Genomic DNA, 14,462 nt, shown 5'->3' with positions numbered 1-14,462 from the left:
ACAGCTGATTCAACGTAGTGTATACTTCCAACAATCTTTTTGATTTTCAGAGCATTTACTTGGAGTAAACATGCATGGAGTAATATATCAGACATCAAAGCAGTTGCTGCTCGAGCTGGCTGTGCTGTCCCGCCATGGTAGCTCAGAACTGGACATGGAAGTGCTCCTATGCCACAACAGATGAAACTCAAAAGGGCATCACATGCAGATGCACCACATCACAGTGCTGGCAACGCACGGACTCGGGGAGGATGGTCAGCTGAGCACAGCACCTGCTTCAGCTGTGTCCTCCACAACTCCCCTGCCACCCCAGTCCGGGCTTCGTTCACACCTGAAGCTTCAAATCAGCCAGGACAGAGACACAATTCAGAGCTCTTGACAGGTGAGAGCTATCAAAGTTTGCTTGCAGTGGTTTAAAATGCTGCATTTCTCTTTCTTTCCCTTAATCTACATTTTGTTACTGCTCCTTTCACAAATGTTACATCTTCCTGAGGGAAGCACCCCAGAGCAATGAAGTCCAGTCCAAAGTTTAAGTTGACAGCACTCCCTGTACAGTTAACAAGCCAGAGTTCTCACATATTAAAACATAACAAGGTAGTAAAAAAAAAAAAGACAAGAAGCAAAAGGGTCTTTAGAAAGTTTATCTATCTTTTCACAGAAATAGGCATTAACAATAATATAGGTACTTGTGAAAAAGTTATATAGATACATTTTCATGAATTAATAAAGCTATCAAGTTCCCATCTCCCTGCAAAACAGATTCCTAAAAATGAAGGACATGAAATAAGGGCTCAGCAAACACAGAGTAAACCACATCTAGATTTTAACCTTCACATCTAAAGTCATGAAAATGTCACAAGATATTTGGGTAGTTTCACTGTTTCAGTGGTTCATATGAATTACAAAATTGAAACTCAGAATATCCTTTTTTTTTTTTTTTTAGGAAGGTTCAGTTGAGAAAAAAGTTTTAAGACTTTCAAGTGTCTGAAGCTATGGAACAGTTACATGGATAACAAGCCTTATTTCTGGAAAGCTAGAAAAAGTACAGACTTGAAAAATTTCAAGCACAAAAAGTGTAAAGCACTGAGCTCTTTTCAGATATTAGTATCAGCCATTATTTGACCTGACATCTGACCTTTGTTTGAATATAGTTTCCATTAGCATACTATTGGAAGTACTGATTTTTCTTAATACATCTGATGCCAGACTCTCCAGCAATGATTGGGCCCTGTTTGTTTCTCTCCCCCATCATAAAGAGGCACTGAAAGATGACACCTTCTATCAGAGTGTATTAATAAACTAGTCTCTGCAGTAAACAAAGTTGTGTTTATGCTTAGATTTGCCCTGAACATTAAAAAGTTGGACTGTGCAGTTACATCTATGTGTTCTGGCTAATAGAGTTGCATTCCCATGAAAATATTCTCTCTAAATTTGACTTGTGAATCCTGCACACTGCTTTTAAGTGTGGTCTTAAAGGGCATTATCTTTAATTTTAGAATACAAAAATAACTTTATGAAATAGACTTCAAAGAGCTAAAGAACCACAGACAAATCAAGTAAGACACTGTATTATTTAAAAATATAGTATTATATATAAAAAAATGTTGCAATTATGGAAAATGGGATTAATTCCAGGTAATTTCATATTAAAATTTCAATAGTAACCTTAATTTGCTTGCAACTCTGCTCTTCCTAAAACATGAATCACAACCAAACAGCACATAAAAGCATCTGAAAATTCAGATATAAAGTGTTGAGAACTGTGGCATCCTTGAATTCTTAGTGCCTCAAAGAGTCCCCTATTTCAACTAAAAGTCAAGCTGCCAATTTCAGTATTTATCAGTCTCTGCCATCTGTAGGCAAAACCAGATCCACAGCTTGGACTGTAATTTTCACACATAAGGTTAAACCGCAATCAAAAGGTGATGAAGAGAAGCCCTCAAACATCTTAAAAAAGCAACTGCTGAATGACCTTTGACCAGTCCTGAGCTATTAACAGGCTGGAGAATGAAAGGCTCTTGAGGATATTAATGTACCTTAAATGAGTGGAAATCAATTTCAGAAAAATAGGAAGTAAATAATGAGAATGACACGTGCCACAAAACACAAAGGAATCAAAATATAGGAAACTGTTCAAAAACATACTCTCTGTAATAGTTTTTAAGTGTAAGTGATATATAATGAGATCTGTGAGAGATATTCAGCACAAGATCTTAAGTAAAAAAAAAAATCAGGTTCAACATTTCAGCAGATGTTCACAATTCAATGAGAGTTTTTCTTCCCTTCGCTGTTCTATAAACTGTATGTTAAAATTGAAATTCAACATAATAATCAATAACATAGGCAAAAAAGCACTACAAGTTGTTGGAACCATCCCAAAATTATCATTGCAATTTTAGTGCAGTCATGAATCAGAACTTCAAATAGACAGAAGTACTAAATAATGGCATAAAAGAACAAGCAAACATTCTTGTTAAGTTATTAGTGTGAAAGATGACTTTCACTTTAATGTACTGTAAAAAAATACATTGTTTCTTTTTTCTTATAGAATTCTCCGAGACAGAATTGAGATTGTTCAGGCTTAAACTTATTTTGCTACTGATACTATTCAAGACCAAAACCACCCAAAAACCAGATCAATTTACAACACATTTTTGGTCAATTAGCTTAAAGGATTTACTTAAGATTTTATAAAATACATTCTACATCCGGAACAAGTGCCAAAACCTTTGGGCAAATGTACTGTGTATGTCCGTTTAAAAAAAAAGACTTTAACTCCCGTGTTTAGAACTTTTAGAATTAAACAGCTGATACAATGCACTTTTAAATATCATGACCTAATTATAAACAGAGCAAAAGGCATTAACTGTATCCTTGGTGAAACACAGCAAATGAAAAATGGAAGGGTATTAAGTTTCAAGTAAGAGCTCAGAGCAGGTCAGGTGGCAGATGTAACACAACTACTCCATCAAACCACCATCACCTGAGGAACACAGTGGGGCAAGGAAAGGAATCTACTTTCCCTTAAAACCACCAACATAGTCCTGCTGTTACTGAATCCTTCCAGGTTTACAACACAAAGCAGTGTATTCAGCTATTTGCTGTTTGATAGAAGAAAGCTGTAAGACAATCTGCAGAACAGCATCTGTGTTAAGATTAGGTTTTGGTAGAATGTCCCCTATTTATCTTCTCTTTTTTCCTTCCCTCTCTCTAAACAATGCTTACCTTTCAAGGTGGCCTTTTTCAATACCTTCATTGCATAAAGCTGTCTAGCATCTGATCCTGAGATTTTTTTGACAAGGAAGACCTGCATTAAAAATTAGAAAGAATTCTTAAAAGAAAATAAAAGCAAGTCAGGTTAATGTATTTTGCTATGAAATTCAAGTAGTCAGTATGATTTCAATGAAACTCAATTTGACAATTTTATATTCTGCAAATCCAAACAAAAAATTCCTTTAACTTTCTCCTACTATTCCTTCATTTTGTAATCTAAAAGTTTCATTCAAGATAGTTTGCCAAATTAATTTTGCTTTAACTTAATTGATTTCAGTGAGTTAAAAAAAGAAAGAGTATGAATTTGGATTCTCTCAGAAGCTCATACAAATCTGAAACACAACATTCAGCTTTTTTAAAGTTAATCTCTAGTTTTATCTTATTGAAATTCATAAGATGGCACATCAAATGTGCTAGTAAAATAATTGTCAGATATGATGATAAACGTGTGAACAAAATTTGATCCAGAAACCTACATGAATCAATTTATAATAAATAACTTTTAAAAAATAACTTATAAAATTATAAGACTGACCTCTTGTGTCACAAAAACATTTTTTTATTACATGCTTTGGATGAGTGTTGTATGTTACCAATAAAGGATAACCAGCCACAATTAAAGTGTGTTTCATTTCCTTCTTCAGTATAATGGGATTGTCTTTAATAACCTCAACACAAAATTAATTCCAGCAGAGCCAAATTTTAGATTTAGAAATGAAAAAGAAAAAAATGTACCCGCCACAGGTTATCTGGTTATTTATGAAAAAATTACAGATACATGTTTTGGTACATGAGAAAATTAAATATGTTATATGAAAGCAGTTTTATGTCTGTTTTTGTACCCAATTCTCACGTTAACAACCCTTTGCACTATCCAGAGATTACCAGAACATCATCAAGAAACCTTGAAAATCACTCAGACTTACTCCTTTTAAACTAAATGGGACACAGTGACACCTTCACAAATTATTAGAACAAAGGAATTATGGATTTTTAAATATTAATTTAATATTAATAATTTTTGCATAAAGGCTAAGACAACTGAGGACAAGATCGCCATTTTTGCAGAACTGAGTCATCTAGACAGTTCATTATTTTTGCTTTTTCAAAACTCACATTCGTCTCCCCACACCCCTGTTATAGTACTGAATTTAGTAACATCAATAAAAAATTATTGCTGAAATGACCATTTATGAGCTTACATTTCCTTGTCCATGAATGATTTACTTCTCCCGATCTGAAGATTTTCAAATGAAAACTTTGTTATGATTCTGGATTAAATTAAACTTTTAGAATCAGGTTTCTCAGTCAATTCTTGCTAGTTTGAGTACAAAATTTTATAGTTTCTAAGCATCTAGATTTCCAAACCTAACTGGAACAATAATGTGATTAACAGTAACTTCCTACCACCAAAAGAGAATTGGATATATTATTCTAATTTTGTCCCATATCCAAGATGGATTTGGCTTTATATGCTAGAGCTTAACATCACATTCAGAATTGCAATTAGGGCTGAAAGTCGATGTAAAGGCTCTGTTGTCTTTCATTACATATTCCATTCAGTCCATATGAAGTTAATGTTTTGCTTTCAAGTTGGGATTGGACAACTAAAAGTATAAACCTTGTGTGCCTAGTGAGATCTCAGTGTGAACAGTAGTTACCAAATGCTAGAAACATTGAGTCTTTAACAGATGTTTAGATAAACATGAAGGCATATTGTACCTTAACTAAATTATGACAGATAACACCAGCATGAACAAGACTAGGGTGTATCATGTTTACTTCAGCAGCCATTACTGCCTAAAATCTGTTCCTTGCAATTACAATCTGCCACAAAAATAAATTCTGCTATAGCTTCTGTACTAATGATGACCTACCATTAGCAAGTTAGCAACTAGGAATACTTATCAAAAAAACCTTTCAACCCTCGCCCCCTCAAACACAGCAGAGTAGTTACAGAAAAATGACATTCCATTTTAACAGTGAATACCCAATTATTCCACATCAAGGCAATTTTTCTATCGAAACTTTGAAATCTACATATCATGCAAACTAGAAAAAAAAAATACTGCTTTAAAAAGATCTGCCACAATTACAGTGCCTCATTAGCACTAATTTGGAAAGCAGTTTTAACTTGCAATGTTGCCTTAATGCAAGACTGTGGCTGTTCTAAATATTTCACTCCCAAAATTCAATGCCATATTCCTGAGTAACTGGCTCCACAACAGTTCAGTTACCAACCTTTCCAAAGGATCCTTGTCCAAGTACTTTCAGAAGTTCAAACTGTGAAGGGTCTGCTTTTTCATGTCCTTCTTTTACATGGTGAGTTATTGCAATTTCTTTGATACTTCCTTCTTCCTGACAGAGGAGAACAGAGGAATAAATTTACATTAATGGTGCATCTTCCTAGGTTTATAAATTCACAATATGTTGAAAAATACCAGTACCACTGAACTCAATGAACTAGACGCTTCCAAATGTAGGCAAAAACCACTGTGCAATGCTATTTGCATAAATAGAGTACAGAAGCAGCATTAGTTCAGTAACAACATGGCTTAAACTTTCAGGGATGTATCAGTCTCCAAACAATAAGAGAGTAGACAAAACAAGTCAGCAATTTTCATGCTTTTTTGGTTAGGTCCATATTATTTGTTTCATATCTCTGTTCCAGATTTACAACCATTAATGGAAACCAATCTTCTTAAGAATTTAAACCTCTTAAAGCACACCTAGAATGCATCAATGGACTGGATATCTTTGGAAAGCCCTCCTTTTTAACACTTGAACGAGGACCACTATGCTGCAGTGACGCACCTTTATAAGACAGTGCAAGACAAGACATTTCCATGTAAAGCAGCACACCCTCCACTCCCATTCCAGCAGCAATAGATTCTCCACCTTCCACTGAGAAAATTCTATTGTGGAAAAGAATCTAACTGCCTTTCTTTGCAAGAAGATCCTATCTTGTAAAAGCTGTCCAGTCTGCAGCGTTTCCCCTTCTGTGAGAAACCGGTCACCAGAAAGCTCTAAGCAGCAGTGAATTTGTGCTCTGCACTTAATTCGGTGTTTTCTGCACTGAATTTGAAAATCCCCTGAAAAGTGACACTCCTTGCCACACAAGAAAAGAACTTCAGAATTTATCAGCAACTGTTCAAAAATAAGTAAAGTTAATGTCATCTGTACATCTATCTAGGCATTAACACACATAATGCAATGGACTGTAAGTGGACGTACAGAAAGCAATATACTATGACTACAATGTCAACTTCTTGTGCATTCTCTATTTCTTCTATAGGTTACAGTAAATAGAATAAATCTGAGGAACTCTTAGACCTATTTCACAGAATTGCAGACTGGCTGGCATTAAAAGGGACCTCTAGAGATCACCTTATCTAAACCCCCCTGCTCAAGCAGGGCCACCGAGAACCAGTTGTCAGGCACCTTCTGAATACCTCCAAGGATGGTGACAACCTTCCTGGACAGTCTGTGCTGGCGCTCAGTCAGAGTGAAAAAGTGTTTGCTGATGTTCAGACTGAACCTCCCATGCTTCTGTTTTTGCCCATTGCCTCAATCCCTCCCTTCAGGCTCATTGAACATGATTTCACCATTGTGAATCCATGTTGAATGACCTCAGCTACCTTTCTGTCCTTCATGTACAGGCTAATGGTTTCTAGGATAAGCTTTTCCATGACCTTCCTGGGGATTAAGGTGTGACTGACCAACCTGTAGTTCCCTGCATCCTCCTTCTTGTCCTTTTTGAGGATAGGAGTTGACATTTGCTTTCCTTCAGTCCTCAGTCATCTCTTCCAGTCATGATGATAATTAGAAAATAATCAAGAGTGGCCATGCAGTGGCAGCTGCCAGGTCCCTCAGCACTCGTGAATCCTGTCAGGGCCCACAGACTTGTGTCCACCCAGTTTGTTAAAGTATTCCCTAACCTGGCTAGTGACAGGACCCGAGGGAACGGCCTGAAGCTGTATCAGGGGAGGTTTAGGTTGGATATTAGGAAAAGGTTCTTCACTCAGAGGGTGGAAGAGGCCACTTCACTCAGAGGGTTCTTCACTCAGAGGGCACTGGAACAGGGTTCCCTGCGAAGTGGTCATGGCACCAAGCCTGACAGAGTTCAGGAAGTATTTGGACAATGCTCTCAGGCACATTGTGGGATCTTGGGGTTGTCCTGTGCAGGACCATGAGCTGGACTTAAATCATCCTGATGGGTCCCTTCCACCTCAGGATATTCTATGATTTGCTTCCAAGGGTATATCTTCCTTACTCCGGACTTTTGTTTCATCTGTATGCACCGAAATGTGCACTGATTAGTCACAGTGATGGGTTAGTAGAGGCAGAATTCTAAAGCTGTGTTTTTGAAGCACTGATTTATAAGTTTTTCAAGTATTCTGCAAAATTTATGTGCATGAATTAATGCTAAAACTATCCTTTTGCATCTGGTCATTTCAGCACTGTGTATAAATGCAGAGCAACTGTCCATCCATGTCAGCATGTTCCAACACATCCTTCTCCCAGACTGACAATTCTTTTTTAAAAGATTCTTTTTTTCAAAAGATTACAGCCAAAGCTGTAAACAAGCAGCACATAGGAAACCCTGAGCATGTATGTGTGGGAGTGTGTACATATATAAAAAATCCAGGCACAGAACATCCTGGTAACTTTTAAAATCAAGAAATGAAAAAAGATATTATAATGTGAAGCGCTTAGTTTTAGCACACAAGACAAATCCAAGATGACCAGTACGTTTAGGTGCCAGTTTCCATTGTAAGACAACCAAAATTTTGCATGTTTGTGCACACAGGCATGCTGAGTATTCCATCTAATAAACCTAAACTTCTTTTTCCTTTCAGGAGAAAATGCTACCATCACTGACTAAAGGCTGAATCTTTACAGAATCTGAAAGAAACATTGTTTCCTTTTACTTGTCAAAGGAATAATTTGCTGGTGAACATTTGCAGTTTTATCTTTTAAATTAGTATGTGATCAGTTGGATTACATACTACTGAAACCACCCACTGCAATCTAACAGAATCCCAAGGGAGGAATAGAATAGCACAGCGAAACAAACTGCCAAGTACATATTACTTCAGATACTTTGATCCACTTCTGCTTTACTGTTTTATCTATTTGCTCCCTGGGAATGTTGGGAAAGTAGAAAACATGTGAAACAGAACTTCCTCAAATCTTTCTGTTATCTACTTCCTTCAGGGAGGCAAAGCAAGGTGGACACAAGAACACGGAACTGTGGGAACAAGTCCAGAGGAAGGCCATGAAGTTGATAAGAGGACTGGAGCACCTCCCCTACAAAGACAGGCTAAGAAAGTTGGGGCTGTTCATCCTGGAGAAGAGAAGGTTGTGTGGAGACCTCACAGCGACCTTCCAGTATCTGAAGGGGGCCTACAGGGAAGCCAGAGAGGGGCTCTTCATCAGAAACTGTAGTGACAGGACAAGGAGTAATGGGTACGAATTGAAAGAGGGAAAATTTAGGTCAGATATTAGGAAGAAATTCTTTGCTGTGAGGGTAGTAAGGCACTGGAACAGATTGCCCAGGGAAGTTGTGGATGCTTCATCCCTGGAGGTGTTCAGGACCAGGCTGGATGGGGCTTTGAGCAACCTGATCTACTGGAAGTGCCTGGTCCTCCATGGCAGGGAGATTGACACTAGATGATCTTTAAGGTCCCTTCCAACACAAACCATTCTATGATTTTATATTGCTTTAAAGTATTACAAAACTCAAAAAGAACAAGAAATGAAAAAGAAAATATATTAACTTCCTCTCTATACACAAACAAAATTATTATTTTTGAATACGATGCAATATTATGCAACCAACTTTCCAGTGGTTATTTTGGGCACCCTCTAAAAAACAAAACAAACCCCAAACCACCACTTCACATTCCTGATACTAAGAGAATATTCCCAGACTTTGCAGTTTCTCAGGGTTCAGATACTCCTCATCCATAAAAGGCAGACCTAAACCAACTCTGTTTTAAACAAAAAGGAACTCAAACAATATCCTACTTTAGTAGCTCATCCATAAAACATGTTTGGGAGGAAGATTTATGATGAATAGTTGCCCACAAATTCGCAGTTTCCTTTTCTGACATAACTGCTGAATGTATGTTATTTTAACCTAAACAGTGTTTTGCAAATGCAGTTAAAAACACAAAAGCTAAGCCTTTTATAGAACACAAATTATACGCAGAAGTAATCAACCCTCGCTGTGCCCACTATCTACCTGAATTAGAATGCAAGTCTTACACATTGTAGAAAGAGATCTCTATTTCTCAACCAACTGCACTAATTACATCAGATGATAGATGGCATCTTACAGGAAGCTGGAAGGGAAAGCAGCCATTCCGTCTGGTACTGAATTTGGCTTAAGGTCCATCTCTGATCATTCCCTGATAAATGGTAAAAACATTTGTCCCATGTGATGAATTCAAAATAAATGAGATGACATATAAGGTGCTGAAATACTCGGGTTCTCCTCCCCTTTCTTTCATATGTGTACAGACATTCACTCACCAGTGATCTGTCCTTTGCAATGGTGGAATCTTCCTTCCAGTTACAACTGTACCCTACTGCCTACATTTTATTTCTGTTATTTATAAGGTTGGAAAGTTCCCTCTTATCAAACATTATACTGCCGCAAGGTCTAATTGAAAGTCTCAAGACATAATTTCCTCTTCTAGACACACAGCTCTCTCAAGGCCTTCTTCACACAAGAAAGTAAAAGGGTCACAGAAAGCCGTTTAAAGAAAAACAACAACCCATGTTAGTCAACTTAAAGTGGTTGCTACTGGCTACCATTATAGTGAAACTAAATATAGAACGCAAGGAAACAAACAGAAGGTAACATTACCCTCAGTTTCCTCAACAATGTAATAGTGTTAAATCAACACTGGCCTTGAAGGGAAGTGAGTGACAAACAAGTTTGAGTGTGAATTTAAAACACCACCATTCCAAAATAATTTCCTGTACTGATGTAGTCTGCATGTCAGAACCGTTCTGGGCAGTATCTCAGTATAAGTAAGCTCTTAGTAATGCACCTCACCATGTATGTCTATGTACAGGAAAGCATACACACATAGGAAAGTACACCGAATGGACTATATTCCACAGACAAATAAAATCTGAAAGAGAAAAGCTTAAAAAAAAGAAAAAGAGATATCGCAGCACCAAGCAAATTAGAATAGGAAACATGCTTATCAGCAAAAGAAAGGACAGAGACCTTCAAGGCAAGCAGTGAAAAAAATATTTAACCATTATTAGGCTATAAAAATAATAGCCTAATCATGTTGCTGGGGGAAAAAAAAAATAAATCAATATTTTAGGCACTTAATGAACATTAAACACTCAGTTTGCTTCTATTAATTGAATATATGTGAATTATTTTTACCTTAACTTTTAAATTCAAGGCTAAACTAACTCTGCTGCAACATAAAATACTTGTATTTGTTTCTGTGATCTTATTACAGGAACAACTATTAGATAACATGCTAAAAGGAAATTGGACTTCAATCCCTAAAGGAAGTAGAAGCAGAAGAGCCTTACTAGGTAAGTATTTCTCAGTAGTAATGAAAAAGCCTAGAAAAAGCAAGAGAAAAGTGTGGGTTTATCTATACATAAACTCTTCCGCAATTCACCCCTCAGATTTCTGGATTTTCAGTAATCTTAAAACTGTTCTGTGTAAAGAAGTGGCCCATGCAGAGCTGGGTGGCATAAACTCATCTGTGTAGAACAAGCAGTGTGTCATCTGCAGACCTTTTTCTGAGCACTGTGTTCCAGGGACAACTGAAAAGCTGGTCTAGGATTAGTAAACTGGGCTCTGAACTGATAACTAGGAGAGTTACCAGTATCACCCACAATACCATTGCTATTGTTCTCACAGGCTTGTAATTTCCACTTCTTTTTATTATTCCTAGATATGCCAGATGGATTTTTTTAATAAGCATGAATACAGCAGCAAAAAGACTACACAACCCTTTTATACCTAACTTCCAAATCCTGAAGACAACGTGACAGTAGGGGCCGTAAGAGAATTCTGGAGTCTGAGCTTAAACCATTTGTAGACACTTTGTGAGAGTTGCCAGACAGGCACTTAAAAAAAACAAGTATTGTGAGTGCCATATGAGATATGCTCTTATGACACAACCTAAATCTGATAAATTGAGAAAACACAATAAGCACTCATTAGAATTTAAATAGCACCTCAAAAAAAGTATCTTTAGTCTACAAATTTTATATAGAAAGGATAGAGAAACAACCAACTAAAGATCAAAATCATTTTAAAAAATCTTTAAATGTATGCTCTCATATTGGCAAAATAATAAACAAGGAAATAGCTCTGAATCATCTAAACAGACTGCACAGGATCAGATCTGTGTCTTATATGTAGCAGGAAGAGGAAGGCCATTCAGAATAAGGAATATTAGCACATATAAACACCACGGGAGTCTCACTCCACCTAAAATTCTCAGTCTCAGCTTCTTGAATCAAGATATAAGTCAAGTGCAAACACGCACCATGACAAGTGCTTGACAAAGAAATTCCAATTCACTGGGATAGAAATGGGAAATGGGAGTCACTTTCAGCAAGAAAGTGACTTTACCCTTAAAGATGTGTAAGAATTAGATGTGAATTAACTTAAACAGGACATCAAAGAATAAACTGGTATGTCACACATGGAATGCTTACTTGGGAAAGGTATTCCCTGAAGACAGATTTCTCCTTTTCTAGATATTCAAAATTATGTGACTATGAGTAGCAATATTTAAAAAACACTTAAATCTTTATGATAGCCTACTTTAGATAACAGTTATTAAAAGAATAGTTAGTTCATCGCTCATGACGATGAGTGACAAAGATTTGAGTGTATACTCTTCAATATACTGAAAGTATAAGTTAAAATTATGATATGCACAGATTACTCCAAAGGGAAAAAACAGCAGCCATCTAAAAAATGTAGTTTCATTGTAATAATAATTATAATGGAATGGTACATTAAAATTGTCCCACATACATTTGGGATGACATTTAACGGGTGTAACGACAAAGTGACACAAAACTGGAAACATAAGAAAAAAAGTACAAGGAAACATTTGCATAAGACATCCAAAGCATTCTGGTTAAATGGAATGTGACTCTAAAAGTAAACTGGACCCATCCTGAACAGAAAGACTGACTGCAGAGCCTCTGCTGTCAGCTTCAGTGAAATTAAACTGAAATAGGTGAAACAGGAAGTTAACCAAAAGCAAGATACCCCAGGGTAAGATCTCTAACAGAGATATGCAGGAAAAACAAGATTTGGGGTTTGAAAGGATCAGGAAGGTTTTATTTGATTATAACAGTGTGGGTTTAAAAAAAATATCTTTTTGGTTAACTATGCAGAGAATAACAAAATACAGCAGGTAAATTTTTCTAATATCAAGACCAAGATAACCATGTGCAGTACATGCTATGAGCACCTACAGATTAAGGCTTTTTGAAGCAGCTAAAGGCTAAACAAAATAAATGGCTCCTTCACCACATCTGAATTTTACATCAGGAAGCTTATAATAAATTCAGAAACAGATTCCTGAGAAATTTCTCTTTATAAAAAAGTTCATATATGGATTGAGAAAATCCCAGAAGTCCTCATTGTGTGAGATGTGAGGAATTATTGTCCTGAGTCCTTTGCATCTGGAAAGGGATATTGAAGATAACATACAACACCCATGTGCCATTGCTAAAAGGGACAGAAGGGACTGCAAAACAAGGCTTTGCTTGCACAAAAAGTACATAATCCAGACGAAGGTGAAAATCTCCTCAGAAGTGCAGTGAACTTCAGCTGGCAGATGACTAAGTACTGATCAAAAACTTCCCCTCTGCACACTTGCTGGCTCTATGAAATATAGCAAGAAATACCAAAACTAGATGTTACCAAATCTGTAACATCAGAACAGAAGGTTTCACAGTTAAAGAAAGAAAAAGGCCACACACCAACCTCTGTTACATCTAATAGAGATGGAAGTTATGAAATAAAGGATATATTAAAGGAACAAGGGTGAAACATTAACCCTCACACTCGTTTTAAATAAAACCTCTGAATTTTACGACAAAATTTCTGGACAGGAAAAAACACATAATATCTTTGCTTATAGCACTGAGAAGCAACTTGACTCTCAGTAGGGCTTTTAAATAAACTGCAATTTTCCAATAAGAGGCACAGAAGACCAGGACAGAGGTGGCTATACATACTCAAGTTTGGCAAAACCAGGTGGGGAAATCTGATACATGCAACAAGTCCTTGGACGGGTCCCATATTCAAAACAGTTCTTCCTGGACAGCAAACATTGTTGACATGCTGACCAAAAACTGTAAAAATGAGTTAAGACTTTGACTTGAGGTAATTGTTAGATAAGCAGATTAATAATAAATTTTAATCTCAATGAATAATTAAAACCTTTTATAGTAGCTCAGCCAGTTTAAGTAAATGCTGGAGAAATTAACTTAAATACTGATAATCCTGGTTCCAGCATTACCCAGGTTTCACCTTTACCTGTTAATTCTGTACTGCTCTTAACAGAGTTAAGAAGGTTCAAAACAGAACCATCTTTGACATACAGTTACTTACAGACTCAGTTATGACTTAAATTTACCCCCTAAGAGTTTGTTCAGATTTTTTACTGTAAGCTCATTTTCTAGCTCCTGGTCTTGTAAGGTCTTCTCTGAATCATTTTTCATTTTTTACTACTTGATTTTTCATGTTATTATGGAAGCCCCTTGCATCAGCCCCTTAAGTGATGCTGCTCATAAAGCAGTAGCCCCACACTCCCAGCCAGGAGAGTCCTGTCTTGCCTGCAGCACTCGCAGCTGTTCAGGGACCAACCCTGAGGCAGTGGCGTCGCTCCTTCCAGAGTCACTGCCTGAGTCAAATCACTCCCTCGGATTGTGCAAGATTCTTTTTTTTTTTTTAATTCACACTTTAGCACTTAACTGTGCCAATATTGGTGGTTTTAATACTCCTTTCTAAACGGATACTAGTAATACATTAAAAACTGTTGGTGGGATTCCATCAGAAACTCTTCAGGGAACTCTTTCATTAAAAGTTTCTGTTTAAAATTACATATTAATATTTTTTTTAATATTTATTTTGTATAGGAATAATTTACACATGAGAAACAGCCAGAATTACC

At 36.7% G+C, this 14,462-nt stretch overlaps 1 protein-coding gene across 2 annotated transcripts in view; it reads right to left on the bottom strand.

The window, feature by feature from the left end:
• RPS6KA3 (ribosomal protein S6 kinase A3) overlaps positions 1-14,462 on the bottom strand; it is a 76,008-nt gene that overhangs the window by 35,865 nt on the left and 25,681 nt on the right. For both annotated transcript variants that reach the window (XM_032678702.1, XM_032678704.1), the window contains 2 exons: positions 5,515-5,631; positions 3,226-3,307 (listed from right to left, as the gene is read on the bottom strand). In XM_032678702.1, coding sequence (XP_032534593.1) covers positions 3,226-3,307; positions 5,515-5,631 — 199 coding nt within the window. The remainder of the gene's footprint in view (positions 1-3,225; positions 3,308-5,514; positions 5,632-14,462) is intronic.

Source organism: Chiroxiphia lanceolata, chromosome 2, assembly GCF_009829145.1.
Source record: "Chiroxiphia lanceolata isolate bChiLan1 chromosome 2, bChiLan1.pri, whole genome shotgun sequence".
Taxonomy (NCBI): Eukaryota; Metazoa; Chordata; class Aves; order Passeriformes; family Pipridae; genus Chiroxiphia; species Chiroxiphia lanceolata.
The sequence above is the reverse complement of the archived record's forward strand: the minus strand, read 5'-3'. Positions and strand labels throughout refer to the sequence as shown.